Source organism: Rhineura floridana, chromosome 13 (assembly GCF_030035675.1).
Source record: "Rhineura floridana isolate rRhiFlo1 chromosome 13, rRhiFlo1.hap2, whole genome shotgun sequence".
NCBI lineage: Eukaryota > Metazoa > Chordata > Lepidosauria > Squamata > Rhineuridae > Rhineura > Rhineura floridana.
Window position 1 is genome coordinate 3,050,574 of NC_084492.1, and position 27,959 is coordinate 3,078,532.

A 27,959-nucleotide genomic window follows, 5' to 3' on the forward strand; every position below is an offset into this window, starting at 1 on the left:
CTAACGTCCCTCACACTTGCTATTATTGTTGTGATTGTTAAAAGCCTACAGTCGTTCATAATAATATGTTTAACATCATGTTTAATTTGGTCCTCAGGAATCCTATGACTTTAATGGAAGTCAGGCATTCATCAGAGGTCCATTTCTTATCACTGCACCTCCCTGCTGGGGCAAATGGTGTCTTCCCAATTGAGCACAGGAGTGGGGGGGGGAGGCCTGGAGCAAGAGCTCACCGCTATGATCATCCAACTTCCCTCCTCTTTGCTGTCACTCTCCGTTACCAGGACCCAGGCATTGGCCCTGGTTGGCATGACAGGTCTGAAGCACAGAAGCCTCCCAGTTCCCATCAGCACCATCATCCCGCATGAAGCCTTTGATGAACTCACTCTGGTCCACAATATTGCTCTCCTGAAGACAGCCGCCCCGCTCCACTTCAGCGAGACTGTGCAGCCTATTTGTTTCCCACCACAAAACTTCCCTGTGGCTGCTCTGAAAAACTGCTTGGTTGTCGACTGGCTGCATCCTCACACAGGTAAGCTTCTTCTCCACCAAGGCACTCATCTTTAAACAAGTAGTCTTCACAAATGCTGCCTAAGATAACTTGCTCCATTTGTCATAGATTGTATTTGCACCCTTCCTGCAAGGAGCTCAGGGTGGCACATTTGGCATTATGCCTACTTTTATTTTCACTGCTGATGGGATATAATGCTTCCTATAGGGCTTTCTCCCATAAGAACCTGAATCTCTCTGAGTACTACTCATTCACTGACCATCTACATGTAGAAGGCTTCCCACAGTTCTTAGGGGATAGGTCTATGCCTTGCATGGGGTTATCTTGACATCTGAATGTTTCTACGATTTCTCCCTGCAGGACACCAGAAATATCCAGCAATTCAAACTTTTTTAAGCATACCGAGAATTATTTTGGGTCACAAAGTCACTGATCTAAGTTAAACTTGTCTACATTTTGTTAGATGCAAATACTGAGGTCTTTTTTGTTTTTTACCCAAGCCCCTCTCTGTTGGGCAATAGGGAGAGCTCCTCCCCATTTGTCTTAGACTGAAGATAGAAAATGCAGCTTTTAGCACAAGAGGGTAGGCTTTGAAGTAAAGAGGAACAACAATGTGTTTTGTTCAGTTGTCCTGTAAAGACCTAGAAAGGCCAGGCCTCTCTCATGCCTTGATCTCTTAGTCAAGACAGGGAGTGGCTCTCTACAGAAGCTTCCAGTGGTGGATGTTGACCCCTGTCCCCTGACTAGAATCATGACCACGGAGTGCTGCAGCCACAGAAAAGGTGACGACGTGTCTGGATGCCTGGTAAGAAAGCCAAGTTAATGGGATTGTCTGATGCAACCACACATTGCATTAATGAAACTAAGTTTTCTTTTAGTGATTGTGAAAACATTTCATAGTGAAAGTATGGAAAATGTTTTACCCTTTTAATACAGATTGTTGCTCCTGCCATTTACTAGGCAGAGTGTTTTAATATTGCCACTGTTGTGTTTTCTATTATTAAATTATGATATTTTCTATAGTATAAATTTATTTAATGTATATATTTTTGTTAAATGTCTTGTAATAATTGTTTTCTAAAAGGCAAGATATAACTCTATTAAATAACTTTTTATAAAGGAGCAAATCTACCTATTCCTAAGTGGCATTTGCATACCTTTTGAGCTGGTAAAGAATACCAGAAATGCTCCTCAATGTTAATGAACAAAAAGACCAGTTAAAAACTGGCAGGTAACTGGCAGATGAACCATAGCCTATAGGTGAGCACAGAACTGTATCTTCAGATATGCCTTGGAACTTACGTTCACATGATTCTGATGGCTAAAAACAGGGCACAGTATGATGAGTCTGGATTTAATTATCCAGCTTATCTAAGGGCCATCTGTAAATACTAAATACATTTCAGGTTTACATCTCTGCTCAGCTGTGAAGCTCCTGGGTGATCCTGGGCCAGTTGCTGTATACCTAGCCTCCCTTCACAGGGTTATTTTGAAAATGAAATGGGGAGGAGGAAAACCATATATGCCACTTTGAGCTCCTTGGAGAAAAGGTGGGATATAAATGTAATCATCATCTGAATCTCCAGGCATATGCTGGAAGTCAGCATTTCACACCCTAAGGTGGCCAGCTTGCGGTGCCTTGTCTCTAACGCTAATGTATACCCATCTGCTCCTGGCAATCCCTGTTTGTGGAACTGAGTAATTATGGCCACCATTTTGCTTGCTCTGTCCACATCTGGAGGGGTTTGTGACAGAGAACAAATCAGCAGCTTCTGCTCCTGATGGAACCTTTTCATTGGACACTAAAGGCACACAAACTCCTCCTCCCTAACATGATGGCTTTGTACTCCTTTTGGGAGGTCTTGGCTTTTCTGGAATTTTATGATTTCTGTGTTAGCCGACTTGAACTGCACATGGAGAGATGGGGCAGAAGTATTTGAAATAAAGAGAAAATAGAACTGTTTTTTTCTCTTTCAAAGGGATACCCAGGCAACCCAGTCATGTGTCAGGCAGAGGAAACGAGACAGTGGGTGCTAAAGGGAGTGCTGACCGAAGGGGGTACAAGGTGCTACGGGCCTTTTCTCTACACCAGAGTATCTTCTTACGGTGACTGGATCGTGACCACAACAGCAAAATGGGGAGCTCCAGCCTCTCCCATTCCTGGTGCGAGACACTTTGCCTTCAGGACTCCAATCGAGGAGCGCCAAGGGAGGTTTGAATTCTTTGGGGAGGAGACAGCACTTAACTTCTCAGGCCCTTCTGAAGACCACCCTGGCCCTAATCATACACAGCAGCCCAAGGAAAGCAGCCAGGAACTCCCAGAATGGCCAGCTGAGTCACGGGCCAAGAAGCCGGCTCCTGTCTACTATGACTACTATGGCGGGGAGCTTCTCCCCGTTTCTACAGCAAAATTAGGGCAGTTTCAAGGACTCAGAGGAGTCCTGCCTAGAAGCCTCCTGCTCTGCTTTCTGGCCTGCTGGATGATGACAGGCTACGTTGCAGGTATTCCTTGGACAGCTCAGAAATGCACAGGGCCTTTTTGTACAGCTGAGAAATGATTAATGCTCTTATTACTTGTCTGTCACTTTACCCTAGAAGTCTCTTTGGGGCAATTAAACTTCAAAGCCTCCTTATGTGCCTCCCCTGATGAAATGACTCCAAAGCGGTAAATATAGCCGGATAGTATAACTATAAAGTAACTCTTCACTTGGGAACAAAAAAGGAAAGGGAAAGACAACAGCTGCAGAGGCCTGGTCTGGTAGAGAGCCAAATGAGACTGAGGAGCAGGAGCTTCCCTACAGAGGCCCTCGCTCCCTTCAAAGGCCAGGCTGCTGGGTCCTCACAAACCCTCTTTATCCGTCCAACTTGCTTAGCGGGTCCCTTGCTCTGGGAGAAGAGCCTGCAGCTGATGACTAGCCAGCTTTGCCTTGTGCCAAACACTGCGGTAGCTCTGCAAGGCCATCTGCAAGACAAGAAAGAGAGAGGAAAGCAATAAGAAACTGAGGGTGGAGACACACACCCTGTTCTGCCGGTTCCACCACTCTCTTCTGAAAATACGGGCACACAACGTGACTCAAACCCTGCCCCTTTTGACTCTAGAACCTGGTGGGAGCAGCTTGAGGGCGTTTTTTTTAAAAAATGGCTTCAAAGAGATTTTCCAACTGAAAGGCAGAGCAACCTATTCCTTCTCTAGTATGGCTAATGGTGACTAGTGTGGTTACAGCCTGATCTTCGGGGGGGGGAGGCAGGGGAGAGAGAAGAACCTCTGCTTCTTCCCATCTGGGCCCTCTCATCACCTTAATCACCTGACAGCCCAGGATGGGCCTTCTAAGAAAGTAGGACTGAGCTTAGCATGGTGGGGAAAAGCCCCTTTCCTTCAGCAGCATCAGTTGCAGACTTGCTATGTGCCAGTCCAAAGTGAACTACTGCTGGTGGGAGCACCTGAATGAGCATGCATACATAGGGTTAGTAATGTGAAGGGCACCATATGCAAAAATGTTTTCCTACTACCCAAGTGCAACCTGTGTCCCACAGCCCCCTTGTGGCCCCCAGCCAACTTCTGTGTGGCCCATAGGCCTCCTCCTCACCTAACATACCCCCCGCTAATTAGCCCTAGGAGTAACTAAACAGCGCTCCACTGGTAGTGCTTCTCAACTGTTCCCAGTACTAATCAGCTAACCTGCAGGGAAGGAGGAGGTGTGCAATGGGATCTCCCCAAACCTGTGCAGAGAGGTGGGGAAAGGATGGGTGAATGGTAGCGATGGGATAGTAATTGGATTTGCTATCAGATTACTATTTCTGATATTCTCTATCTCTGTGGAGAGAATTTTGAAGTAGCAACTCTCTGCACCTGGTTTCCGATTCATTCTTTTTTCCCCGATTTGTTTTTTTTAAATTCACTTTGAAATCATTGATAGTGCAAGTGATACTTTTATCAATCTACTTTCTATGTGAGTTCTTCAAATGTATATTTCCTTTCACTGATGTCAGTGAGGTGTTGATTGTAACTGACAAACAGAAAGCAGCAGGGGGGAATGAGATGTTGATTGTAAGCAGCAGGGGGGGAAGACACTGACTTGATTATCTGCCTTAATCTGCCCGCAGTGCACTTGAAAAGGAATGTAAACAGGCAATCATTACAGAGTTTAGAATAAAGATCGATACCAGTGGAAACTTGTTAATAAACAGTGATTATAATATTGAAAATTCTCTGCAAAGCAATATATAGATCAGAAAAATGAAGAGATATTGGAGGAAGAAGGAATAGGATTGTTAACGACCACCAGGAGGCCACACTTAAAAACAAAATGTAAAAAAGGAAAAAATTCCATCCCTAGTGAGTGGGGAAGTTGGGCGAGAGGAGGAGGAGTCCAGGCCCCACCCACGCCCACCACTGCACAAGGGCAAGAAGGATGCCCATCTTTGCCATACTATAGCTTAGGAAGTCGGCCAGTATCTTCCAGGGCTTTCCGTTTCACATTGCAGAGAAAATCTAGACCTTAGGTAGTCCAGAAATGGAAGCTACCTGGAGGATAGCCCAAGGGACTGTTGCATGTATTTCTCATTATCAAATGGTAAATAGTAAATGGTCTAGCTTCCTGCCCCTAATATGGATGGAGCAGCCATCCCTGGCTCTCTCTTGCTTGCTCATCCTCGTTCCACTCCTCTCTTAAATCTCCGGCTCTGCAGCTAAGGGAGGGAGAAAAACCACACACACCCCTGCTGGATCACTTCCCCTCCTGCATCTGCCCCCTTAGATTTCAGAGGAAGCAGGTGCATCCTGCTGTCCCCTTCACAACCCTAGATAAATCCCTGCTCTGCAAACCAGCAAGGGAGGGAATTAGGATATGACAGGTTCTGCCAAAGGCAACAGGCTGTATCTCTGATTGGGGAGTTCTTGTCAAATTTTGACTATATTTACATTGATCCCCACTTCCATGTGTGTGTGCATATTCACACACAAACAATCTAAGCACTCTTTTCAATAGGGAATTTTGCTTGTCTTATACTTGGTGTTATGTGCAGCATTGTGGCACTGGGCTACATTGTGCTTACATTAGTACCAAGTTCGTGTTCAATGGAAGTAGAATACAGATCTCACTGTGATCAGCCCTGTGGCACAGGTACCTCAGCCAGCAGCGTCCTAGTGCCAGTATGGCCATACCTCTGCAATTTCCACCTTCCTCTCCCAGACCTTGATGGTGTTTTCTAGTTCATGGACTGCCATCTTCTCATGGACATAGTTGAGGACAGGGGGCACTTTGTACTCTGCCAGCTGTCTCCGTAGCTTTTTATTCAGGACCTCAGTCATGTCCCGTTCCTACGAAATACATAGAACAAGTATTTTGATAGGAGAGACTTTGTTTTTATTTTTTTCACTGTAGAGTTTTTCACTTTGGGGCGGGCAATTTAGATCAGGAACACTGCGGAGGATTCGACGCCTCTTCTCCAAGCACCTTTACACCAATACATTCTGAACCTCCTGTGACATCTTTTACAGTAAAAATAGAAATGTTGGGAGAGCTGATCACAGATCTTCGGTGTAATATGTAGTTTAGCCCTTCATGGCCCCTTACTCTTGGGCAGGGATTCTTAACCTGTAGTCCACATCGGAAGGATGGCCTTCAGGGGATCTGTGAACTGGGTGCAAAAAAAAAAATCAACTGCCCATGCAATAAAATAAATGGTATTTATTTATGGGGGGGTTCATAGCTTTCATCAGATTGTCAAAGGGGTCTGTGACCCCAAAACGATTAAGAATCATTGCTCTGTGGGAGGAGTCTGCAGCTGATGACTGGCCATCTTCATCTTAAGCCTAGATCTGCAGGCTTCTTACTGGTCACCCACCCCCATTCTCTAAATGAGGAATGTCGTGGCTGCTTATCCTGAATGTGCAACCCCCAAAAGAGAAAGGGGCACTGAGCCTCTCCACTGATGTTCTTTCTTTACTCACAGGACTCCCTTTCTCCTCCTACTCAAATGATTCATCCTCAGTTTGTAACCATTTACACTTTTATTCCTGAAAACGTAGAAAGTACTGTCCAAATCATGATCGTTTCATTTCTTAGCTAGACTTTTCAGCATACTGTTTGCACATCGGTAAGCAAGCAAATTAGTTTCCAGTTAATGCAAGGTCCTCTCTTATGTATTGATTTTTCTACTGTGCTCATGTGAGTTATACTCTGATCCAGGAGGAGCCAGAAAAACATAATGCATCAGCAAAACATACATTGGAAGCCAGTAAACTGGATGCTGGTCATGGTGGCACTACCATTCACAAATAATCCCAGTAATTGGACCCTTTTGCTGCTACTGTAAATCTAGCACAACTGGACATGAAAAGCAGAGCTGCCTCATTTGCAGTTAAGAGGGCTCCTGTGCCTCCCTCCAGTCCTACCTCCTCAACGAGGATGGCCTCACGTTCAATTTTTTCAAGCGACTCCTTTCTCTGGGCAATATCTTTCACCAGGTGGGTGGCCATGGCTGTTGCGCTTTGCAGTTTCTTCTAAAATACAGCAAGATGGTCCAGATTTGAGAGGGAAAGGAAGGCAGGATGGCCTATGCCTAATTAAGAAGAAGGGTAAGTCAAAGGATAGCTTAAGCTGGTCAGAGGGGCTTTGTGCCTTTGAGGTCACTTGAGCATCCAGTGACAAAGCTGGATTAAACAGCAGCCCCAAAGTGCACACCTAATCTTTCAGGGGGACTGCAACCCCATCTGAAAAGGGCTGAACACCATTTCTTTGAACAGAACAACTATCCACCCTTACGACCTCCATCATGTGAGGATTGGGCTTCAGTTTACTGGGCCTCACCCAGCCTATTACCAACTTCAGGCACTGGTTCAGCCCTTCCACAGTTAAATTAACTATATGAATGCCACCCTGAGCTCCTGCTGGGAGGAAGGGCGGGATATAAATCAAATAACAAATAAATATTTTTTAATAGGTTCAGCTGGTTTTGTCTTCCTAGTGACCAAGATCCACACATAATCCAAAGTCCTTACATGGTGATATGAAGTTTCTGTTCCTTCTATGTTGTTTTGTGTTCTGTGTTGTTCTAAATCTATACTCAGGTGTTCTTACACCGTTTTAAAATTTGTTTTAGCTGTGTTTAAGGATATGTCTGTAAATCAACTTGGGACATACAGTATACGTGGAAGGAAATCGACAGATCATGATTATGATATCCTAAACAATCTGTGCCCCAAATATCTAATGGAGCATCTCCTCCTGTATAAACTTGCCCAGGTATTGATATCTGCAAGAGTGCCCCTCTATCAGTTCTGTTGCTATATGAAGTTCATGGGGTGGGGTGCATGAGAGCGCCTTCTCTGTGATGGCCCCTAGGTTGGGGAATGCCTTCCCCTCCAAGTTGCATAAATATTTTGATGTCAGATCAAGATGCACCTTTTTTGCACAGGCCTTCAGAGCTGGAGGATGAGATAACATCTCTCCCATGGCAGTGTTGGAGCTGAAATTACATTTTATTAGCTAATAAACAAAACAAAAAAAATGATAGCCATAGATCAGGTCTGGAAAAAAACAAGAGGGAGATCACTGGAAGTCAAACATTTGGAAATAACATTAAATGTTCAGTAAAAAGTGACCAAATGGATCCTCCATCATCTTGCCCAGTAGCATCGATTCACCCCAAAAGGCCAATACAAACATCATCCCCTCCACGCTCAATACACCTTGTACTTATACACTCATGCTGCCATCAAGATACCTTGGAAGCTGCTGTCTCTGTGGTCATGAGCTAGCTGTTCATTTTCTGAAGATCACAAATAGTATGGTTATTCAGATGGTAACTGTCCTGCTGTGCCACATCCTTTGTGCAAGCTGCTCTGACCCAATCCCTTCTTACTTCCCTATATTCCAAACTACAAAGACTCTGCAAGCTTCTCCTCTTGGAAGGGTGTAGTTATAAAGCTGCAAATGGCTGCAAAATGAATTCAACTTTGCTTCACTTGATAAGCTCTCAGCTGTTGTCAGTCCTTCCACCCTCTTTTTTGTAGAAGGCAGAGGCCAGTTTCACATGGCTTTGTAATAGTTTATGTGCCTCCCCTGTATGTGTGTGGGCGCATGTATGCTCAGTCCCTCTTTTAGGCTGCTTCCTCACTGGTCGTTTACTGTGAAACAGCAGTGCTTTCTTCACTCACTTTTTTTGGGGGGGGATTGCATGATGTCATGAACAAAACATACCCCTCTCCTGTTTTCCCTGTTCAGTTTCCTTTCTTTTTCTTTTTGAAGCTCAGAAAATTCATCTTTTAAAAACTCAATGGAATAGCTATGCAATTTCCTGAGGGGAACAAATCCTTGCACTGCTATTCTGCTTTATCAGAGTACTCTAATCATTTTCTAGACATCTCTATGGTCTGTCTCTCCGCTCTAGTAACCAACTTTAACCCTTCCCTTTCTAAATAGCATTGCCTTTCTATCTCCCCCCCCAAACTGGAGCTGGATGGAACGAAGAATCATGTTTTGGAGTGCAGTCAGGAGTTTAACCCTCTCATACACTGGTCCCAAAGAAAAACCACCCCCTCCAGCATTGAGGGCAGGAGGAGAGGGGACTTGCCCACTTGGCTGCAGAGTATTTTAAGTTTGGATGCAGTGTTGCTATTCTACCTCCAGCTTAAAGTGGAACAGCAAAGACTGGGTGCTGCTCAGACACCCATGTCTGGAAATGTCTGGTCTGCTCCAAGCAGCAACTCCAACAGACAGGAGAAGGTATAGAAAATGAGGCGGATGTCAGTTACCAATCCTTGCTGCTGCTTCTGACCGCTTGAACAGAAGAAGAGATAGAGGCTACAAATGCTGAGGGGGGAAGCGCTGTGCTTGCTGGAGCAGAGCCCCTGACCAGCAGAACTGTTTCCTCAGTGGGGAAATGCGTGGTGCACGTGTGGGCTTGGGTGCAGGTAACTGGATCCCAGGTCCCTTCCAGCAGCCATCTTAAGCTATGTATGAGGAACCAGAGAGAAGGGCTGGGGGATTGCTCTACTTACTTTGTAGAAGTTGAGGACTTGGAGGGTGTTGCCGACAGTAAGCTTCAGAGAAGGGCTGGGGGATTGCTCTACTTACTTTGTAGAAGTTAAGGACTTGGAGGGTGTTGCCGACAGTCAGCTTCAGTTGCAGCAGGTCCTGGTTTCGCTCATCAATCTTCTCTAGGAACTGAGCATTCTCAATCTTCAGCTGCTGGAAATCGACCTCATGAAGTGCCTCCCCTAGTTCCTCCTTCTGCAGACCAACAGAGCACAGTGATGGTCACTGACCAGGGAGTCAAGCACACAGAAGATCTCTGCCTTTTATGAGACCTTTGAGGGCTAACACAACCCTGACAAGGAGACATAGAACGCCATGGGAAAAGGAACCCAACCCTGGGATCTGGTTGCAGGGCCTTCTCAACAGGACATAGCCCTGCTCTCTAGATTGGCCACTGGGTGTGGCTGAACTGGAATATGATTGGCTACCTGCTGGGTTTCCTTCCAATCAGGAGGCAAGCTTGAAACACAATGGATGGGCTCCTCTGAGAAAAGGTAACCATTATCCACAACACAATGTGAACATAAAACTTGGCAGGCAGAAGAATGAAGTATGTCTCTAACCATTAATTCAGAGGGGGAGAGGAGAAGCCTCAATGGTCAGCAGTTTGGGAATCATGTCCACAATGCTGTTTCCAATCCCAGGATGAGGGTGATTTGGGGGCGGGGCGGGGAATATTACTGTATGATTCCTACATCGTTGGCACTGTCCATGAAGCACCCTGTGGCAACACCGGCTCAAGCACATTCCGCACAGTGACCTCAGGGAAGAAGAGTCACAAGAAGAATGGCACTTGGAGGAAGCTGTGGAAGCTAACAGATGGTGTGGTTCAGTGAGGGCCTTGGGCAAGTCACCATCTCCCCAGCTGTAAAGTGGGGAGAACGACTCCCTCAGGCTTGTGAACATGAGCAAGACAAACATTGTGAGGCACTTGTGTCACTTGACATACACTCTCTCTCATACAAAGTGTCTTTCTCCTGCCACTGGGGCAGAGCAACCTGGAATCTCATTTACTAAACATGGCCCATGCCTGCAAGTATCTGAAGCCCTCAACATTCAAAGAGGTCTACAGAGAACCAAGAGAGCTAGAAGCAAAGCAGAAAAGGGACTTTGGGCAATCTGAAAAATAGTTTGGAACTTCTGGTCTGATGCCTCAGTTGTAACCCACCCTGGACTCAGGGAACAGGTGTCCTTCAGAAAATTTTCTCTTTCCTGTGGGACATCAGAGTACTGTTGGGAGGAATCCAACAAAACCTTCTTTGGAGATGACTTTGTGAAAGGGTTTTGCTGGACAGCCATCTGTCGGGAATGCTTTGATTTGGATTCCTGCATTGAGCAGAGGCTTGAACTTGATGGCCTTATAGGCCCCTTCCAACTCTACTATTCTATGATTCTATGCTCACATAAACCAGATGTATTCTGATGTACAGTTTGGCTCATTTGCTGGAGTCATCTGGGAATACTTATTGAGCAATGCACGACCTGCTCTCTGCTCATGGCACTCCACAGTCCACATGGAAGGGGCTCCTTCTAATTCAATGATTCTGCTTCAGTTGTGGAGATATTCTTAAAGAACAACATCATGGAATACAAGTGTACCAAGTAATAGCACACCCAGGTGAGATTGGCTTGCTAGGCTGCATCTTCAGAAATTTACTGCAAAGGGTTATATACCTGCTTGAGCTGTAGTTGCATCTTCTTCTTCTGGACTTTCAGGGAATCATTTTTCAAACGTATTTTCTCTTTCAGTACATCCTGAAACAAAGAGTCATCCACTTTCTTTCTTAGACTTACTGGTAAAGTTTGTTTGCATTTACATGTACTTTATGGGTGCTTGGGAGAGAAGCACTTCCCCTTCAAGTTGGAACCAGTAGCTCCTGGTGCAGATCCCTCCAAAGGGAACCCCAGGTAACAAGAGGGACACTGCCTTGCCTTAGGTCCTGCATATGTCCAAGAGGAATCACCTCTAAACTCTGTTAATCTGTGAAGACACGAGCTCTAAAATAATTTTTGCTTTAAGTGTACATCTGATCTAATGCCTCAGTTGTAACCCACCTCAAAATCCCAAAGCTGTTATTTGCATCACAAGGGAAGCTGCACCTTCTACCAAGACAGCTGTATAAACAGAGCATAGTAACAAGTTTTTGAGTTACACAGAACTCTACTTTGAGTAAAAGAGTTCAGTGCATCTCACAAGCCTTCTGAGCAATTTTATAGCTTACTCCCATCCCAATGTCATTAAAATAAAAGGAATGAAACAGACCTTTTTAGACTGGATTTAATCTGTCTTTCTTGCAGACTGGAATGACAATTGCTCATGATTATTGCTACTGCCATGCACAAGCAATGGCCATTCTCCAAAAGATTAAACTGAGGAAAATGTTATAGAGCTGGGACTTCATGTGTACAGTTGCCATCTTTTTCATTGGCCCCATTCCAGTATCTATACTGTGCACAGATGGAACATGCAGAAAGGTGGTGAAGCAGAAAAGTGGCATGGAGATAAACGGATGTGAAAAAGCTTCACCTGTTTTATTTCTGCATGTCTGACAGTTGTTAAGGATACAGGAACGGAGATAGTTTTGAGAAAACATCAATCCTATTTATTGATTCAGCTTTATGAAGACAGGGATATTGATTTTATGGAACAAGGATGATCTAACATAGGCACATATCTCAGTCAGTAAGTCCTCCTTTGAAAGTCAAAGGCATCCAAGTATACTTCACTATTTGGTCGGATCTGTTGTGCCTACCCTCACCCACCGCCACCTTGTCTGTGTAGATGAGGGAGCATGTTATTTATTTTTCAACAAATACACTTTTATATAGCAATGTTGCTTTATTTCTTCAGCCCTCGCTATATCTACCAGGTTTACAGGCAAGCCTCACCTCATGCCTCTTGGTATCCTTTCTTAAGATCATAGCTGTGGGTGTGCTTCCCTAACCTGTTACTGTAACTCTGAGGTAATTTCAGTGCCACTGTTTGATACTGTTTTACCAGTCCTTATGTATTATAGTAGCTGACCAATAACCAGGCGTTTTGAACCAAAGTGATTTATTAAATAACAGACTTGGATATGAACAAAAACATTGTGTGTGTTTATTTATTTATTTGATTTATATCCCACCCTTCCTCCCAGCAGGAGCCCAGGGCGGTAAGCGCGTGGTTACAAATGAATGTTCTTTACTTCAATGAAATGCATTCATTAAACCCAATAATAACGACCTGCCTCTCTCCCCACACTACAACCACTTTCCCCACCCTCTCCCTTCAGAAGTCCAGCCCCCTCTCTCCAACTGCCATACACTCAAATACAAACTCTCAACCCCCATTCACTCAGCCAATCACAAACCAGCCTACACCAACATTCTATCTCACTCACCACTTATCTTAATCATTCTAATATACCAATTCACCATATATAGCATAACACAAACACATACAACATTTGAACCTACAAGTGTGGAACATCACAGGATCCACAATGGCATCTAGAGGCCACTGCACTCAGTTGCTGGTCAGGATACTGCAATGGAAACTAGCGGATTAGAGACACTGTGCCAGTCCTAGCAGGCTGTTAATGAACAGATGATGAAAGCAAAATGAGAAAAACTGATAATGGGAGTGCTCATTATCTCCACTTACTCTGGAGCGTATCTTGTCTTCCATGTATCTCAGCACCTTATCAGAAGCTATGACACTCCCTTTCTTCTTGGTTATGGTTTTGATTATGTCTTTATCAAAGTCCTGCATGGCTTTCTTAATGTCAGTCATGCGAATGTCTGCTTCCTCCAGGACAGCCTGCAGAATTCAAATTACAGTCAGGAAATACATTCATTTATTTATTCTCATTTATTACCAAGTTGAGCTGCTCTGGGGCACACAAAGGAAGCATCATGTTCTGTGAACTTGGACTTAGAAGAAGTGGAGACCAGCAACAAAAGGTGAAAAGCTGAACTTGTTGCCCAAGGCAATTCATTGCTATGTCTAGTAATGGGCAATGTCTAATTGATTATTAGATATCCAGCCGTTACTCATTTATATGCTGCCTTTCTGCCAAGGCACCCAAGGTGGTTTGCAGTTTTAAAATACTACATCAAATAAATGAAACAAAATATAAATTTGGCCTTTTAGGGGAAAGGGGTCAGTCCAACCAGAGCAGGCCCAGGTGTGGTCTTGGCTGCCTTCCTTCGCTTTCTTTCTCCTTCCTGCAAGGCAGATAATGTCATTTGGTCCTGTGGTAAGGAGGGGACAATATGACCGGAGCAGGCCCAGATATTGTCTTTGCCAGCCTCCCTTGCAGCCTTCCCATGCTCTCTTGAAAAGGCTCTCCCAACTTGGCCACATTCTTGGAACGGATAATCTTGGAACAAACCCTAACCAGGTTCCCCAAAATCCACTCCTGACAGCTTGTGTGAGCGGAATGCAGATGGCACTGCCGAGTACTGAAGCTGCATTTTTCAAGCTACTGTTGCTGCTGTGTTTATATTAGTGAAATACTGAATGAAGACAAGGAAAAGAGGGATTTCATTGGCAGACAAATAAGCTCCTGTCCAGTCTTGTCAGCTATGTGTTTGAGGTTTAAGTATCCAGAAAGGAGCCATTCATAAGTTTTAGCACTTCAGCATCTATTTTAATATACACAAAAGGGGAATAAAACAAGCCACATGCTTGAAAGTGCAACATCAGTGTCGATGTCTGCAGAATGCAGCCTGGCACATATCTTCCCAAACAAAAGCAAACCTGACAGTCTTCTAAATGACATCCCAGAAGGTTGGAGGAATAATATTATTATTCCTATCCATAAGAAGGGTGACCCTTTGGCTCCCACAAATTATCGACCAATTAGTCTATTGAATTTAGTTTCTAAATTATATAGTAAATTTCTTCTTAACAAACTAAATGACTGGGCTGATTTCCATCAAATAATTTATCCCGAACAAATTGGCTTCCGAAAAGGGTCCTCACCCATGGACCACTGTCTGACTCTCTATTTCTTAGCGAGACAGAGCATTGCCGGTCCTACCAAACATTTATATGCGGCCTTCGTAGATTTAGCTGCTGCATTTGATTCGGTTGATCGGACCCTTCTATGGTCTAAGTTGTATGATCTGAATATCGACCCGCGTTTGCTCCATCTTATCAGAACTCTTCATTCCAATACTTATGCTTATGTAAGAGATGGCCGTTCTGGAGCTTTATCAGAACCAATCAAGGTGGAGAAGGGAGTTAAACAAGGCTGTTTATTAGCCCCCCTTCTCTTTAATCTGTTCCTGAATAATGCCATTCCTACTCTTTCTGGCCCGCAATTTTACCCACCGTCAATTGGCTGCAGGAAAATATCAATTTTACTTTATGCTGACGATATGGTCCTTCTCTCCCTAGTTCCTCTTGGCCTTCGGAGGCTACTAAGTAGTCTACAATCCTATTGCACTAAAGAAAGTTTAAAAATAAATTATGATAAAACAAACATACTAGTCTTTGGCAAGAGATATAAAGGACACCGTTGGCAGATGGCAGGTAAACAGCTAGCCCAGATTCGAGCTTATAAATATCTGGGAATATATTTCTCGGACACTCTTGTCTTGGAAGACTCATTTACAGTACATTAAATCCTTAGTTGCCAAAACAATTGGAGCCATCTTAAAATTTTACCGTACCTCCGGAGGTAATCAGATTCTACCTGCCCTAAAAAATTTTAAGGCCAAAGTGGTACCCCAGATTCTATGTGGGGCCCCGGTATGGGGTTGGGAAAATAATAATATAAAGTTATTAGAATTTATACAAAATGATTTTCTCAGGCGTATTCTGTTCTTGCCAAAAGGAACATCAGCTGCTATGTTACGTTCAGAGACTGGACTTCCCCCGCTGTCGGCTCGCATACACTTCGTACTTATGAAGTTTTCGAAATCTTTAGAGATACCCCAGGACAGAAAACTCCTAAAATTATGTTTTGATCATCGCTTGGCTACTAAATTGTGGAAAAGCAATTTAGGGACTTTGATCCATAATTATATATCATTTGGGGAATTCAATTTGCTTTCTAATAATAATAATCGACTCTGTGAAACAATTGTTTTCCATTCCCTAAAAGTTGACAGATTATCCCTTATCAACTCAAAGGTAGCTCCTTGGTATTGGAGATTTAAGTTAGATTCTCAATGCTCACTTTACCTTATATCTCCTCTTCCATTGGCCTTGCGACACGCGTTTACAGCGTTACGCTTTTTCTCTCTGCCCAATGCTGACAGAGAGGGCAGGTTTTCTGAAGTTCCCAAAGATCAAAGGCTATGTATTTGTGGTCCTATTGAGCCGGAAGACCTCCCCCACATATTGCTCTTTTGCCCAATCTATAATAACCCTCGATATAGATTTCTTAGGGATTGGATTAATAATTATTGGATGAATACAACTGAGGATAAAATAAAAATCTTAATGTCTGACTCTAACCCTGAGGTAACTTATAACGTATTGTTGTTTACCATAGCTGCTCGTAACCTAAGGATTAATTTAAAAAAAATACAAATGCTCAAAGTTTCACCTTCAAATAGTAATTGAGTTTATTTATAGTTAATTTTAAATTTTATTCTCAGTGTTTTTATAATAATTGCTCTGTTTGTATGCCTTTTTCTTGTAATGCTATAGGCCTTCGGCCTTGCAATTTAATAAACTAACTTACTAAATGACATCTTCCCATAACTATACACAGTTTTTATAAGTCTGCAGCTCCTTGCAGTGTCCATGAATGGGTGTTTTTAAGCCTTTCCCTAACAACTACTGCACAGAAAAGTATAACAAGATCAGTACTAAAGCCCAGAAAAACTCAGAGGATCTTAAAGCCCAATATTTTAATATTATCAAGTCCTAATACTTCCTGGTTTCTGGTTCTTAAAACCTCCAAACCTCTGGCTAAATGAACCTCCTTTAGGACCAGAACTTCCATTGGTAGAAAAGAACCTCCTCATCTAAGGCAACAGATATTGCTGAATGGGCCAAACATGGCAAACTGCTGCTCATTGTTACTGGGATTGATCTGACATAAACGGGTGCCTCAGCAAGGACAGAACACACAATTAAGTGCAGGAATACAACATAGTGTGCCTATTCCTGTCCCAGGGCACATGGACAACCCTACCATGTAGTTCTGCAAGATCCTTTCTGAGTTTTCTTTTATCCGCTGAATGTCTTCCTTTGTCTCCTCTAGCTCTCGTTGTGCTAGGTCACATTTCTGCTCCACTGTCAGACACACCAAACGGTCTGTTGTTATCCGGGTTTTAGACTTGCGTCTGCCTCGTGTCTGGAATGCAAAGGAGAAGTGCAAGGCAGCACACAGGTCCACATCAGAAGCCACAAAGGTTGCAAGTGAACTCAAGCACTTGCCATCACTGGGTTTGGTTCTTCTTTCTTCTCCCCCCCCGAATGAATATTAATGAGTGATTTAGGTGTCTTGCATACAGTTTGTGGTAGATTGGGTACAACAGTGATTGTACGCTGATATTATATTACATTGCATTCATTCGTTGCTTACTACAAAAATGTCTCAAAGCAATTTACAACTATAAAAGCATACACATTACAAAATTTAAAATACATCAAAAAGATGAAAGAACATTGACAAAAAGTGCTCATCCTGCAATAACATTAAAAAGGACAAATCCTACCCCACCTGACAAAAGAGGAACCCTAATACAGGCTAGGATATCACCATATCATATGACCCCAATTAAGAGCCAAACGCCTAGATGAACAGGAATGTCTTTGCCTGGCATCTAGATGCTGATATAGTGCCTCCCCTCAGGGGAGGGCATTCCACAACTGAAGAGCCACCACTGAAAAGGCCTGTTCTTGTGTTGTCAACCTCTGCACCTTCCTCAGAGAAGGCATATGAAGAAGGGCTTCAGATGATGAATGTAGGATCCATGTGATCCGGGTAGGTTCATGTAAGGAGTGGTGGTCCCTAAGGCATTGGGGTCATTAGCTGCATACGGTTTTATAGGTCAAAGCTAGCACTTTGAATTGAGCCTGGAATCTAATTGGCAGCCAATTGCAGTCACGCCAGGATGAGTGTTATATGACTACTCACTTTAGCTGCAGTTTCCAAATTGTCTTCAGAGGTAGTCCCGCATATAACACGTTGCAGTAGTCTACCCTAGAGGTTACCAGAATGTAGACAACAGAAGCTAGGCTATCCCTGGCCAGATAAGGTTGCTGCCCTGGGCTACTACTGGAAGAAAGGATGGGATGTAAATTAAATAAATAAATAAATAAGGTTGCAGCTGTGCCACCAGCCAAAGCTAATGGAAGACACTCCATGCCACTGAGACCACATGTGGCTCTAGTGACAGTAGTGGATCCAGAAGTACCCCCATACTGCACACCTCCACCTTTAAGGGAGTGCAGCCCCATTCACAATAGGTCGAGCCCCACCTATCAGTTCTAGGGAACCACCTATTCCCGGTCTTATCTGGATTGAGCTTCAGTTTATTGGCTCTCATCCAGTCCATTATAGAGGCCAGACACTGATCTAGCACATCCACGGCCATACCTGCTGATGAAAAGGAGAAATAGAACTGCGTGTCACCTGCATGACAGCATACTCCAGATCCCTGAATGACCCCACTCAGCAGTTTCATATAGATGTTAAACAGCACAGGGGACAAACCTGCTGCTTCCCATGAACTCATATCAAAATAGAATCTTACAAAACCTATAGTCCTGAACTCAGAAACGCTTGCTTAACAACCCTCTAGGTTTTCATGGCAATACACAAAATACTCAGACAGAATTGACAGTTTAAAGTGTAAAACAAGAGGGAAAAAATCCAGACCCATTGGACTTTTTTCTATCAGAGTTCTCATAATTTGCTGAAATTAATTAAAAATCAGCCATGTTCACAGAGTACCTGTAATCCCGTTACTGACCTTGCCCCATACTCTGACCTTCATCTTCTGCAATTTAAAAGTTAAAGAATGCATGGCTGTTTTTTAATTAATTTAAGACATTTAACATTGGAGTCAATGATAACCATGGGCATGCTCAATAAGAACCAACTGTCAGTGTTCTAAAAGCCAGACTCATGGCTATTTTGGCTTGGCTAATCAGGGGGCCATACCCACATCAGACCTTTATTTCACTTTAGACAGTCATGGCTTTCCCAAAGAATCCTGGGAAGTGTAATTTGTGAAGTGTACTGAGAGTTGTAAGGAGACTCCTATTTCCTTGACAGAGCTCCAGTGGCCAGAGTGGTTTAACAGTCAGCCCCTCTTCTGGGGACTGTAGCTCTGTGAGGGGAATAGGGCCTCTTCTAGCAACTCTCAGCACCCTTCACAAATTACACTTCCCAGGATTCTTTGGGGAAAGCCATGACTGTCTAAAGTAAAATAAAGGTCTGCTGTGGATGTGGCCAGTGACAGCTTTGGTTTAAATTTGGGTGGGAGACTACATGTGCCTGCTATAGAATAAAAAGGTGGGGAACCCTGAAAAACAATGATATTGTTCACAATATTTTCCTTTTGGAAAGGAAAGGGGCTTTACCTCTGCCCAGTGCCCACCCACTCCTCTCCCCTTCCCCTGCCCCAACTCAGTTTCACATTTCCTAAGTATGACTCCACAGGAGTAAATCCCACTGAACTCAAAAAGCATGCATATGATCAAACCTGCCCTCCCCTCCCCCCTATCCCCTCCCCTTGCCCCTCCCCCTCCATTCCCCTCCCCTCCCTCCTTCCCTCTCCCCTCCCCCCTGGTCAGTTTTACCTATCCTAAGCATGATTGCATGGGAGTAAATCCCTTTGAACTCAATCATGCAAATGATCACACCTGCCTTTTCCCCTCTCCTCCCTTCTTACTCCTCCCCTGCCCACTCCAGCCCTCCCTCCTCCCTCTTCTCCTTCTTGTCTATGGTAAGTTTCACCTATGCTAAGCATGACTGCAGAGGAGTAAATCTCATTGAACTCAATAAGCGTGCAAATGAGCAATCCATTCTCAGCAAACTTGCACAGGATCCCATTTTTTACCTTCTGGATTAAAAAGCAGAGAAATTCACTAATAGGCAAAAAAGCCTTGCGGTTTAAGAACATACCTATAACCAACAGATATTTTTATCAAACTGTAAAAAGCAGGGAAATTGGGCAGCTATAGTGAATACACCAGGAGAGCAGGAGACCTGACCTCTTCTCTGAGATATTGGACTGCCCTACAAATTTGTCAAAATGCAAACACAAATTGGGTTGGTCTTTCACAGTCCGAGCCACTTCCTGTGTAGGTTGGAAGAATTTGGTAACATGTGCCTCTGAGCATATGGTGAGTGGTGGCAACATCTGCAATCAGCCCAAAACAGAAACAAGACGTGCTGTGCTGATCTTTTTTAAGTAGCGAGGAAGCAACAATATTAAGACAGATTATATATTTCAGATTGTCACTTTAAATATGCTTGATTTACTTTGCAATTTTAGTGAAGCATTTTCTTTTGCTTCTGTTTCTGTAAACATGTAAAGTACAGCCACACTTTGCATAATTTACACTAATAAAACTCCAAAAACGATTGTGGAATAATGACACTGACTATTCTGAAGAATAGTTTCCAATGGACATGAGGAGTATCTCAGTTTGTACAATATAAAACAGTGGGAGGTGAAATATATTGTAGCAAATTTCTAGTGTGCTCTGTTTTTAATTGACCATGCCAACCCTTACTTAAGTGGGGTGGTTTAAGCATAGCAGGCTGAACGCATACATCTTGGGCAGGCAAAGTTTGTTTTTTCCAACTGCTAGATTCATTGCTTAAGTAGCAACATATTGTAATAAGTCTGATTTTACATCAAATTGCAGTTTCAGATTCAATTGTTAATGCACCCCAAACAGAAATAGAACATAACCTCCAGTTTGGAACAAAAGGCTGTCTTCACCTTCGTAATGACATTGACCAATAAAAAGGCTTTGAAATTAATAAAAATAAATTTGACACAGATTTCTAGGATGAATTATGAGAGAAATATAATTTTCTAGGTTAGATGCTCCATAGAAACAGTAGTAACACAGGAAAGAAGCAAAGTAAGAAGAACACCAACAAACATACAAAAATACAATTCTCCATTTTTGGAGATGGCAGGTGTTGCCACCACTCACCATATGCTCAGAGGCACATGTTACCAAATTCTTCCAAGCTACACAGGAAGCGGATTGGACTGTGAAAGACCAACCCAAATGCATTTTTACAAATTTGTAGGACAATACAATACCTCAGAGAGAATGTCAGATCTCCCGCTCCCCTGGTGCATTCACTATGACTGCCCAATTTCCCTGCTTTTTAAAGTTTGACAGAAAAATCTGTCGGCTATAGGTACATTCTTAAACTGCAAGGCTTTTTTTTTTTTTTGCCTAATAGTGAAAACAGTTTTGGGCTTTGATTTTAAAATGGCTGAGTTGGAGCTTCCTGAGTATTTATTTATTTTATATCCCGCCCTGCCTCCCAGAGGGAGTCCAAGGCAGCCAGCACAAACACTAAAAGTACTTCAAAACATCTTAAGAACAAAAGACTTTAAAACTTATTAAAACAAAACATCTTTAAAAACATATTAAAACAACATCTTCAAAACATCTTTAAAAAACAACTTTAAAACATCTTAAAAAGCAATTCCAGCACAGACACAGATTAGGATAAGGTCTGTACTTAAAAGGCTTGTTGAAAGAGGAAGGTCTTCAATTGGTGCCAAAAAGATAACAGAGACCTGTTAAATATTAAAGGGGAGGAAATTCCAAAATGTCAGTGCCAAGGAGGGTCAAAAGGATAACCCAGCACCAGAACAGAAACCAAAAGTAACCCAGCAGAATAGAAACCAAAAGTACTGACAAACTTCTGGGGAAATGTGTAGTGAAAATCTTTTTGTTGGGGCAACAGAAACTTAGTGCTACAGTTTTGATTGGTTTATGGCTGACAAAAAGGCAGAAGAGTTTTCTACATAAGCTTGCTAAAGAGAGAAAGCAAAACAGCAGAGCTGTTTTTATATTTAAAAATGGTTATCTGCAATTTCTTCAAAAAGCAGAAAACATCTAGTGAGCCCGAAACGCATGCTGAAGATGCAACTTCATCAGAGATCATGCAAGTAGGACCAGACGTGTCTGCCTCAAAAGAGACAAAAAATATGCAGGCACAGGGAGGGCATGAGAACATCTCAACTGAAAATACTAAGGCAGCTAGCAGTATTGTATACCTTGACTTAGAGGAAAGGCTGGCTATATATCAAAGGCAAATCCTCTGTCACATTGTTCTTCAACCTTGGATCCTCAGATGTTGTTGGACAACTCCCATCAACTCCAGCCAGTTTAGCCAATGGTCGATGGAAGTTGTAGTCCAACAACATCTGGGGACCCAAGGTTGAAGAACAGTGCTCTATCAAATGTGTTAAAATTTAAGCTGCTTTACATAGTGCTGGATCCCTCCAAAAAGTTATGGCTTCATGCAAGATAGTACATGCCCAGGAACATTTTGCCATGCACGGCTTTCTAAATATTCTCCATGGTTAGCATACTCTGTTTTGAAAGGACCTGTATGTCGTTATTGCATTTTATTTCTCCAGCCGGTAGTACAAGGAGTACAAGGCACATTCATTACCAAAATCTGTACCTAGTACAAAGACTTCAATAAACATGCAAGAGAACACTAAAAAAATGGATGGCATAGTGGTTCACATGAAGATGCTTCTAACTCCCTTTCCGCCATGAACAGGAAAAAGGTGTTAATTCATGCCTCTGGATTCTGTGAGACCAGCTGGACCTTGACTTCCCCCTCCGACTGAGAGGGGCTGGTAGCCTGGGCAGGCGTGGGGATCTGCTGGCCACCTGGCTGAGAATCTACTAGTTGGCCTGGTGGTTCCTGCCCCACTGGAGAAGGGGGCATGCTCTTGGCAGCAACCTCTGACACCTCTCTCTGCGCTTCTACAGGGAGAGTGGGAAGTTGGGGAAGCTGCAAGACCTCCTCCTGCAAACCCAGTCAAGTCCTCAAAGTCAGAGTCCTCCTCCCTGTTCTGGGTCACAACATCATCCCCCCCTTCATGCCCAGACTCCTGCCAACCCGATGGCCTGGGCTTGTTCGGGTAGTTTTCATGAAACTCTCTCACCAAATCCGGTGCGTGCACATGAGTCGCTGACTCCCAAGATCGATCCTCTGGAGCATACCCCAACCACTGAATTAAGTACTGTAGTTTTCCCCAATGCTGTTGGGAATCCAGGATCTGCTCCACTTCATACTCTTCCTGATCATCCACCAACACCGGCGGGGGTGGTACTTCCACTGTGCGATGGGGATCCGGCGGCTGCTCGGGAGTAAGCAAAGAGCGGTGAAAGACAGGATGAACCTTGAATGAGGGGGGAAGACGTAAACGAAATGCCATCGGGTTAATCTGGGCTTCCACTTCAAAAGGTCCCAATCTTCAGAATTGCAGCTTTTGGCTAGGAACAATAGCGTATGGACAGCCACACCTTGTTCCCCACCTGAATCTCTGGGCCAGGCTGCCAGTGCCGATCTGCTTGCTGCTTGTAATCTGCTTTTGCCCACATTAGCTGTTCTTGTAGCAGCTGTTGCATAGCCTGCAGCTCCTACACAAACTCAGCTGCTGCTGGTACAATCGGAGTGGCCCTGGGTTGTCCAAAAGTGTGTTAGCAAAGAAGGAGTCTGTTGTGTCGAGATATGTACAGAGTTGTTGTACACAAATTCCACCAAAGGTAGCAGTTTCACCCAGTCATCTTGCTGATAGTTTACATAACAATGGAGATACTGTTCTAGATTAGCATTCACCCTCTCCATCTGACCACCCATCTGAGGATGATGTGCAGATGCCAGTCTTAACTAACTTCCTAACAAGTGCCATAACACTTGCCAAAATCGGGCTGTAAACTGAGATCCTCGATCTGAGACCAAACTAGAGGGGAGTCCATGGAGCCGGAAAATGTACTCTACAAAGAGTTGGGTGATCTTTCGGGCAGTTGGCAACCCTACACAAGGGATAATGTGAGCCATTTTACTAAAGGCATCCACGACAACCAAAATAGTCATCTTTCCCTGTGAAGCAGGAAGGTCTGTGACGAAGTCCAGAGCCACCATTTGCCGTGGTCCCTCAAGGATGGGAAGAGGTTCTAATAAGCCTGCAGGTCGCCCCAGTGGGTGCTTACCCCTCATGCAAGTTGGGCAGGACTGGACGTACCTCTCCGTTTGACTTTAGGCCACCAAAAGTCTCGTGTGACAGTCTTAAAGACCCCCAAATGACCAGCAGTAGGGATGTTATGACACTGGTGGAGGACCTTAGATCACAGTTCTCCAGGAGGCACGTACAATGCCTTATAGTGATAGAGCAGACCTCCCTTGAGAAGATTAAGGGAAGATACGATAGCATTCTTCAAGTACTTTAAAGGTTGCCACGCAGAGGAGGGCTAGGATCTCTTCTCGATCAGTAAATGGAATAATAGGCTCAAGTTACAGGAAGCCATATTTCAGTTGAACATCAGGAAAAACTTCTCAGCTGTTAGAGCAGTACAACAATGGAACCCATTGCCTAGGGAGGTGGTGGGCTCTCCAACACTGGAGGCATTCAAGAGGCAGCTGTACAGTCATTTGTTGGGTATTCTTTAAGTTGGATTCCTGCACTGAGCAGGGGGTTGGACTTGATGGCTTTATAGGCCCCTTCCAACTCTACTATTCTATGATTCCATGATCTTAGTGGTGTCCTGGCCAACTCAGCTGGAGTTAGACTCAAGAGTCACTGGTGTGTTTTTCTCCATTATGCTTAATATGAAATCTCAGCGCATTTCATAGATCAGTTCATCACTTACACAGAACTCTGCATCTCTAAACAGCATTAGGCATGCTACTGAAGACATTGTTACAGCAATTAGACACACCCCTTGAAACCCTTTTAGGCTCAGGCAAACATTCTATTTCATGGACAAGGTTTTTCTGAACAGCACGTGGCCTAGCAATCTGGCATACCTACTAACAGATCAAGAAGCTGGCACCATATGCGAGTGGTGTCCTGGCTCCCAACCAAAGAAGCAGACTCAGGAATCAGTGACTGGGAATTTCTGCATAAAACTTTATTCCAGAAATCAGAACAGGGATCTAGCATCTAATGCTAGGACTAAACTGGGATTCAAACAGGAACAGGCATACTGGATGTTGGAAGCAACAGTAGAGAAGTAGTTACAACAGCAAATACAAGCAGGGCTACTTCTATATAAAAGAAAATAGTGGGCACTTGACACTATGAATAAATTCAGGTTCTTTCCAGCATGAGCTATAATATGGCAGGTGCTACAATGGGAGGGACGGGACATGGCAATCTCTGCTTCTGCTGAATTACTTTCATTTTCCACTGCCAGAGACACTGCAAAATGTTTGTTAGGACTAATCTCTTCAACCATTGTCAGTGTTGTTGCTACAGAAGCTGGGCTGTGTATTGGACAGTGTTGCTTTATTGAAACTGAGATGTGATAAACAGAATATATTTGGGTACTCCATCAAAACTATAAACACTGTGTCTCAACAATATGTGTAAAATAACCCCATAGCTTACATATTGCACTTGCCCCAGGTCCAGCGAAGAGCCAAGTTTTTCTGGCACCACATCCCTTGGCTCAATCCGATTGAAAAATTTCTCAAACATTGCTGTCTCGAGTTTGAGCATGGCATTGTCATGGCTGAAGATAGATGAAAGATGTGGTGAGTAAACATAGTAGTTTATGTGATTCATGTGATGTCACAAACTGAAAGGGATGCCAGCAGCCTCTATTGTAAAAAATCCAAGGAAGATGAATTCAAGGTGAAATCTAAGGTAACCTGCTCTTTAGAGAGAGGGCACATTACTTATAAACCACTTTTAGAACCCCATTTGGGTTAGTAACGCAGCTACAAATTCAATGATAATTGAACAGTCTGAGATGTGTTTTAGAGGTTATTGTTTAAAACTTCCCACATAAATTTTATTTATTTATTTTTACCAATACCAACTCAATTTACCTTCCTGGAACTGCCATGACTTCCATCTATGGAGAACATCCATTTCCATCTTCTTTGTGGTAATATTTATTAAAGATTACTATCACGTTTCACTTTAATCTTCTATTGTCTAGGCCACTGTTTCTCGGTCATGAACCTGGGATCTAGTATTGGGACTTCACATTTCTTCCTTCCAGTGCCTGAGGCAAAAGAAGTACCATTCACTTCTTCTCTTTCTGTCACGCTGTTAATTGATGAGGTGGCCCTGGCTTTCCTGTTTATCAATATCTGTTCATGTTTGATATATCAGTTAACAGTTACAATGAAATTAAGTAAAAAATGTTCTCATGTAATTTTTTGTGCTTTAAATTCTCAACAGTTTGGTATATATGAGAAAAGTATGTGTGTACCATTTAATTTATTACGGGTATTAGTCAGATAGGATGGTTGTGGCCACCAAGGGCCAACACACTACATAACATGGAACTTTTCCTTGTACTCTTTGTTGTGTTTATTATTCTTTTCTGGAATAAGTATAGTTTGTTGAGATTTTTCCTGACAGGTTTGGGGCAGACACTGGGATGGGGAGCATACCCTTTTATAGCACAGGCCTCCTGTGCCAAGAAAAGATACTTGTCATGTCTTGGCTGTTATGTGGATCCAGGTAGTAAAACCCATTAAAAAGGCTGATGGCCATAATGGGACTGACAGCATGATTCCAGCTATGTTTTGCAGACAGGAACTACATACAGTACTACAACTTTAGTCTAAAGTACATACTAATCAAGCAATACAAGATTATGTGTATCCCTTGGAAGCCAGGACCTCTTGCTTTTTTGAGGAGGGGGAAAAGACAAGCTAGCAGTACATAACCATCTGTGCCAGGCTATAGATCAGGGCTGGACCACACCTTCCTCCATCTTTGACCATGGGCTCCTCCAGACATCCTTTTTATTGTGCATTCATTACGATTTGTGCTCATGATGCTTGTGGGGCAAATATACACAATTGCAGTTCCAATACCATTTGCACCTACAAATGTTTTGGGAGTTATACTGCTTTGGTTGCAATCGATGTATGTCCTGTAGTTTCCAGATAAAACCTCATTACCCTTTATACTAAAAATGTTCCACTTCTTGTTTAGTCCTGTTTCCAATGCATTATAATGCATTATAAGAGCACACTAGCAATGTGTTAAAATGTATCTGCTTCTTTTTTGACACAGCAACTCTTACATACTTCCGGTTGATGCTGGATACCAGCATTCCTGTGGGTTCTGCAAATGAGCAATAGTTTAGCACACTAATCAGACAGAACATAAAAACATAAAATGTACAAATGAAAGTATGGTGGCATACTTGGGGGAAAATGGGAACAGGGGACAATGGAACGGAGGGAATTAAAGTGTGGATGCAATAATGCGGGAACCTTGGGAAAGCACTGTAGAACTGACACACTGGGATGATGTGTGGGTGATCCAGTATAAATTCAATTCAAACGTTCTGTTAATGTTGCTGCAGAAAAAAACAGCAGTCTGGAGGAGTCTCGTGGGCTATGCTGTCTGGGGCTGAAGCAAATGCAACAACTTGGGATGGTGCACAGGTTCCCTGTCTCAGCTCCAGATAAACGCTGATCATTAATAAGAAGCTAAGACCAATGCCATCAGGAGTCTAGACCAAGGAACTAAACTCCTAGCAGGGTCACTCAAGGCAGAATGGTCAAAGCTGAGACACCAGACTAAGATGCATCCATAGTCAGAGGAAGGCAAACCATCTCGGAAGACCTTTTACCAAGAAAACCCTATGAACAGAATATCCAGAATGCAACACGAGATAGTGCTGGATAACAGACGCTGTTGGAGGTTGCTGATTCATAGGGTCTCCATAAGTCAAAATCAACATGAAAACACATGACAACAGGGACACAGCGGTGTGGGTGTATGTGAGAGAGAGTGGACCCCTATTTTGAGGGAGGCTTCCAAAGGTCTCCATGTGACCCGTCTTTCCGTGACACCCTTTTGTGGGTCAAACAGATGCATGATCTCGAGGCCGGGCAAGGCGCTCCGCCGGCTTTCTCCCACATAACCGAGCGGGAGCCCAGCCTACTCCGGTGCGGGGTTTCCCCTTTGCCCACAGGGAGGAATGGCAGCCTGTCGGGGATCTGAGAGAAAGGAGAGGGGCGCCCCTCCGCAAGGGCCGCAAAGCACGCGAGAGCCGTTGGCCTGGGCGGAGAGCTGGGCCGCGGAGACTTCCCTCGTTCCTCACCTGGCTTCCTCCACCAAGCTGAGCAGCTGCGGCAAGGTGAACTGGCTCAGGTCCTGCTGCAGCTCCTCGCCCAGCTCCCGCGACTCGCCGGTGTGGATGCTGTCGCGCTCGGATTCCTCGTCCGCCATGGCTGTCAGCTGGGAGGTCGCCATAGCAA

General features: G+C 43.7%; 2 protein-coding genes across 3 annotated transcripts; one reads left to right on the forward strand and one right to left on the reverse strand.

Moving 5' to 3' along the window:
- The first annotated feature begins 237 nt into the window (after window positions 1-237).
- PRSS54 (serine protease 54) lies at window positions 238-3,171 on the forward strand. Its single transcript, XM_061594651.1, has 3 exons — window positions 238-532; window positions 1,192-1,316; window positions 2,491-3,171. Exons 1-3 carry the CDS (start codon window positions 238-240, stop codon window positions 3,067-3,069), a joined length of 999 nt encoding a protein of 332 aa, XP_061450635.1. The 3' UTR covers window positions 3,070-3,171.
- Window positions 1,571-27,955, reverse strand: CCDC113 (coiled-coil domain containing 113). Of its 2 annotated transcripts, none has more exons than XM_061593680.1 (9): window positions 27,803-27,955; window positions 25,117-25,240; window positions 16,689-16,850; window positions 13,199-13,354; window positions 11,227-11,307; window positions 9,592-9,747; window positions 6,909-7,016; window positions 5,676-5,831; window positions 1,571-3,473 (listed from the first exon to the last, which is right to left on the reverse strand). In XM_061593680.1, the coding sequence occupies exons 1-9, from the start codon at window positions 27,952-27,954 to the stop codon at window positions 3,381-3,383; spliced, it is 1,188 nt and encodes a 395-aa protein (XP_061449664.1). In that variant the 5' UTR covers window position 27,955; the 3' UTR covers window positions 1,571-3,380. The 2 variants fall into 2 exon arrangements, with proteins under 2 accessions (XP_061449664.1, XP_061449665.1); XM_061593681.1 differs by having other exon boundaries at window positions 25,117-26,814; window positions 27,803-27,889.
- Window positions 27,956-27,959: the final 4 nt, after the last annotated feature.

What these genes read in the sequence shown, in the direction of transcription:
- CCDC113 (XM_061593680.1), bottom strand. Translation starts at nt 27,954, where the DNA reads ATGGCGACCTCCCAGCTGACAGCCATGGCGGACGAGGAATCCGAGCGC. An exon ending in AGCTTGGTGGAGGAAGCCAG is followed by an intron (nt 25,241 to 27,802) that starts GTGAGGAACGAG and finishes ATCTATCTTCAG; the next exon opens with CCATGACAATGCCATGCTCA. An exon ending in GGAAGGTGGAAATTGCAGAG is followed by an intron (nt 3,474 to 5,675) that starts GTATGGCCATAC and finishes CTTGTCTTGCAG; the next exon opens with ATGGCCTTGCAGAGCTACCG.
- PRSS54 (XM_061594651.1), top strand. Translation starts at nt 238, where the DNA reads ATGATCATCCAACTTCCCTCCTCTTTGCTGTCACTCTCCGTTACCAGG. An exon ending in CTGGCTGCATCCTCACACAG is followed by an intron (nt 533 to 1,191) that starts GTAAGCTTCTTC and finishes TTGATCTCTTAG; the next exon opens with TCAAGACAGGGAGTGGCTCT. An exon ending in ACGACGTGTCTGGATGCCTG is followed by an intron (nt 1,317 to 2,490) that starts GTAAGAAAGCCA and finishes TCTCTTTCAAAG; the next exon opens with GGATACCCAGGCAACCCAGT.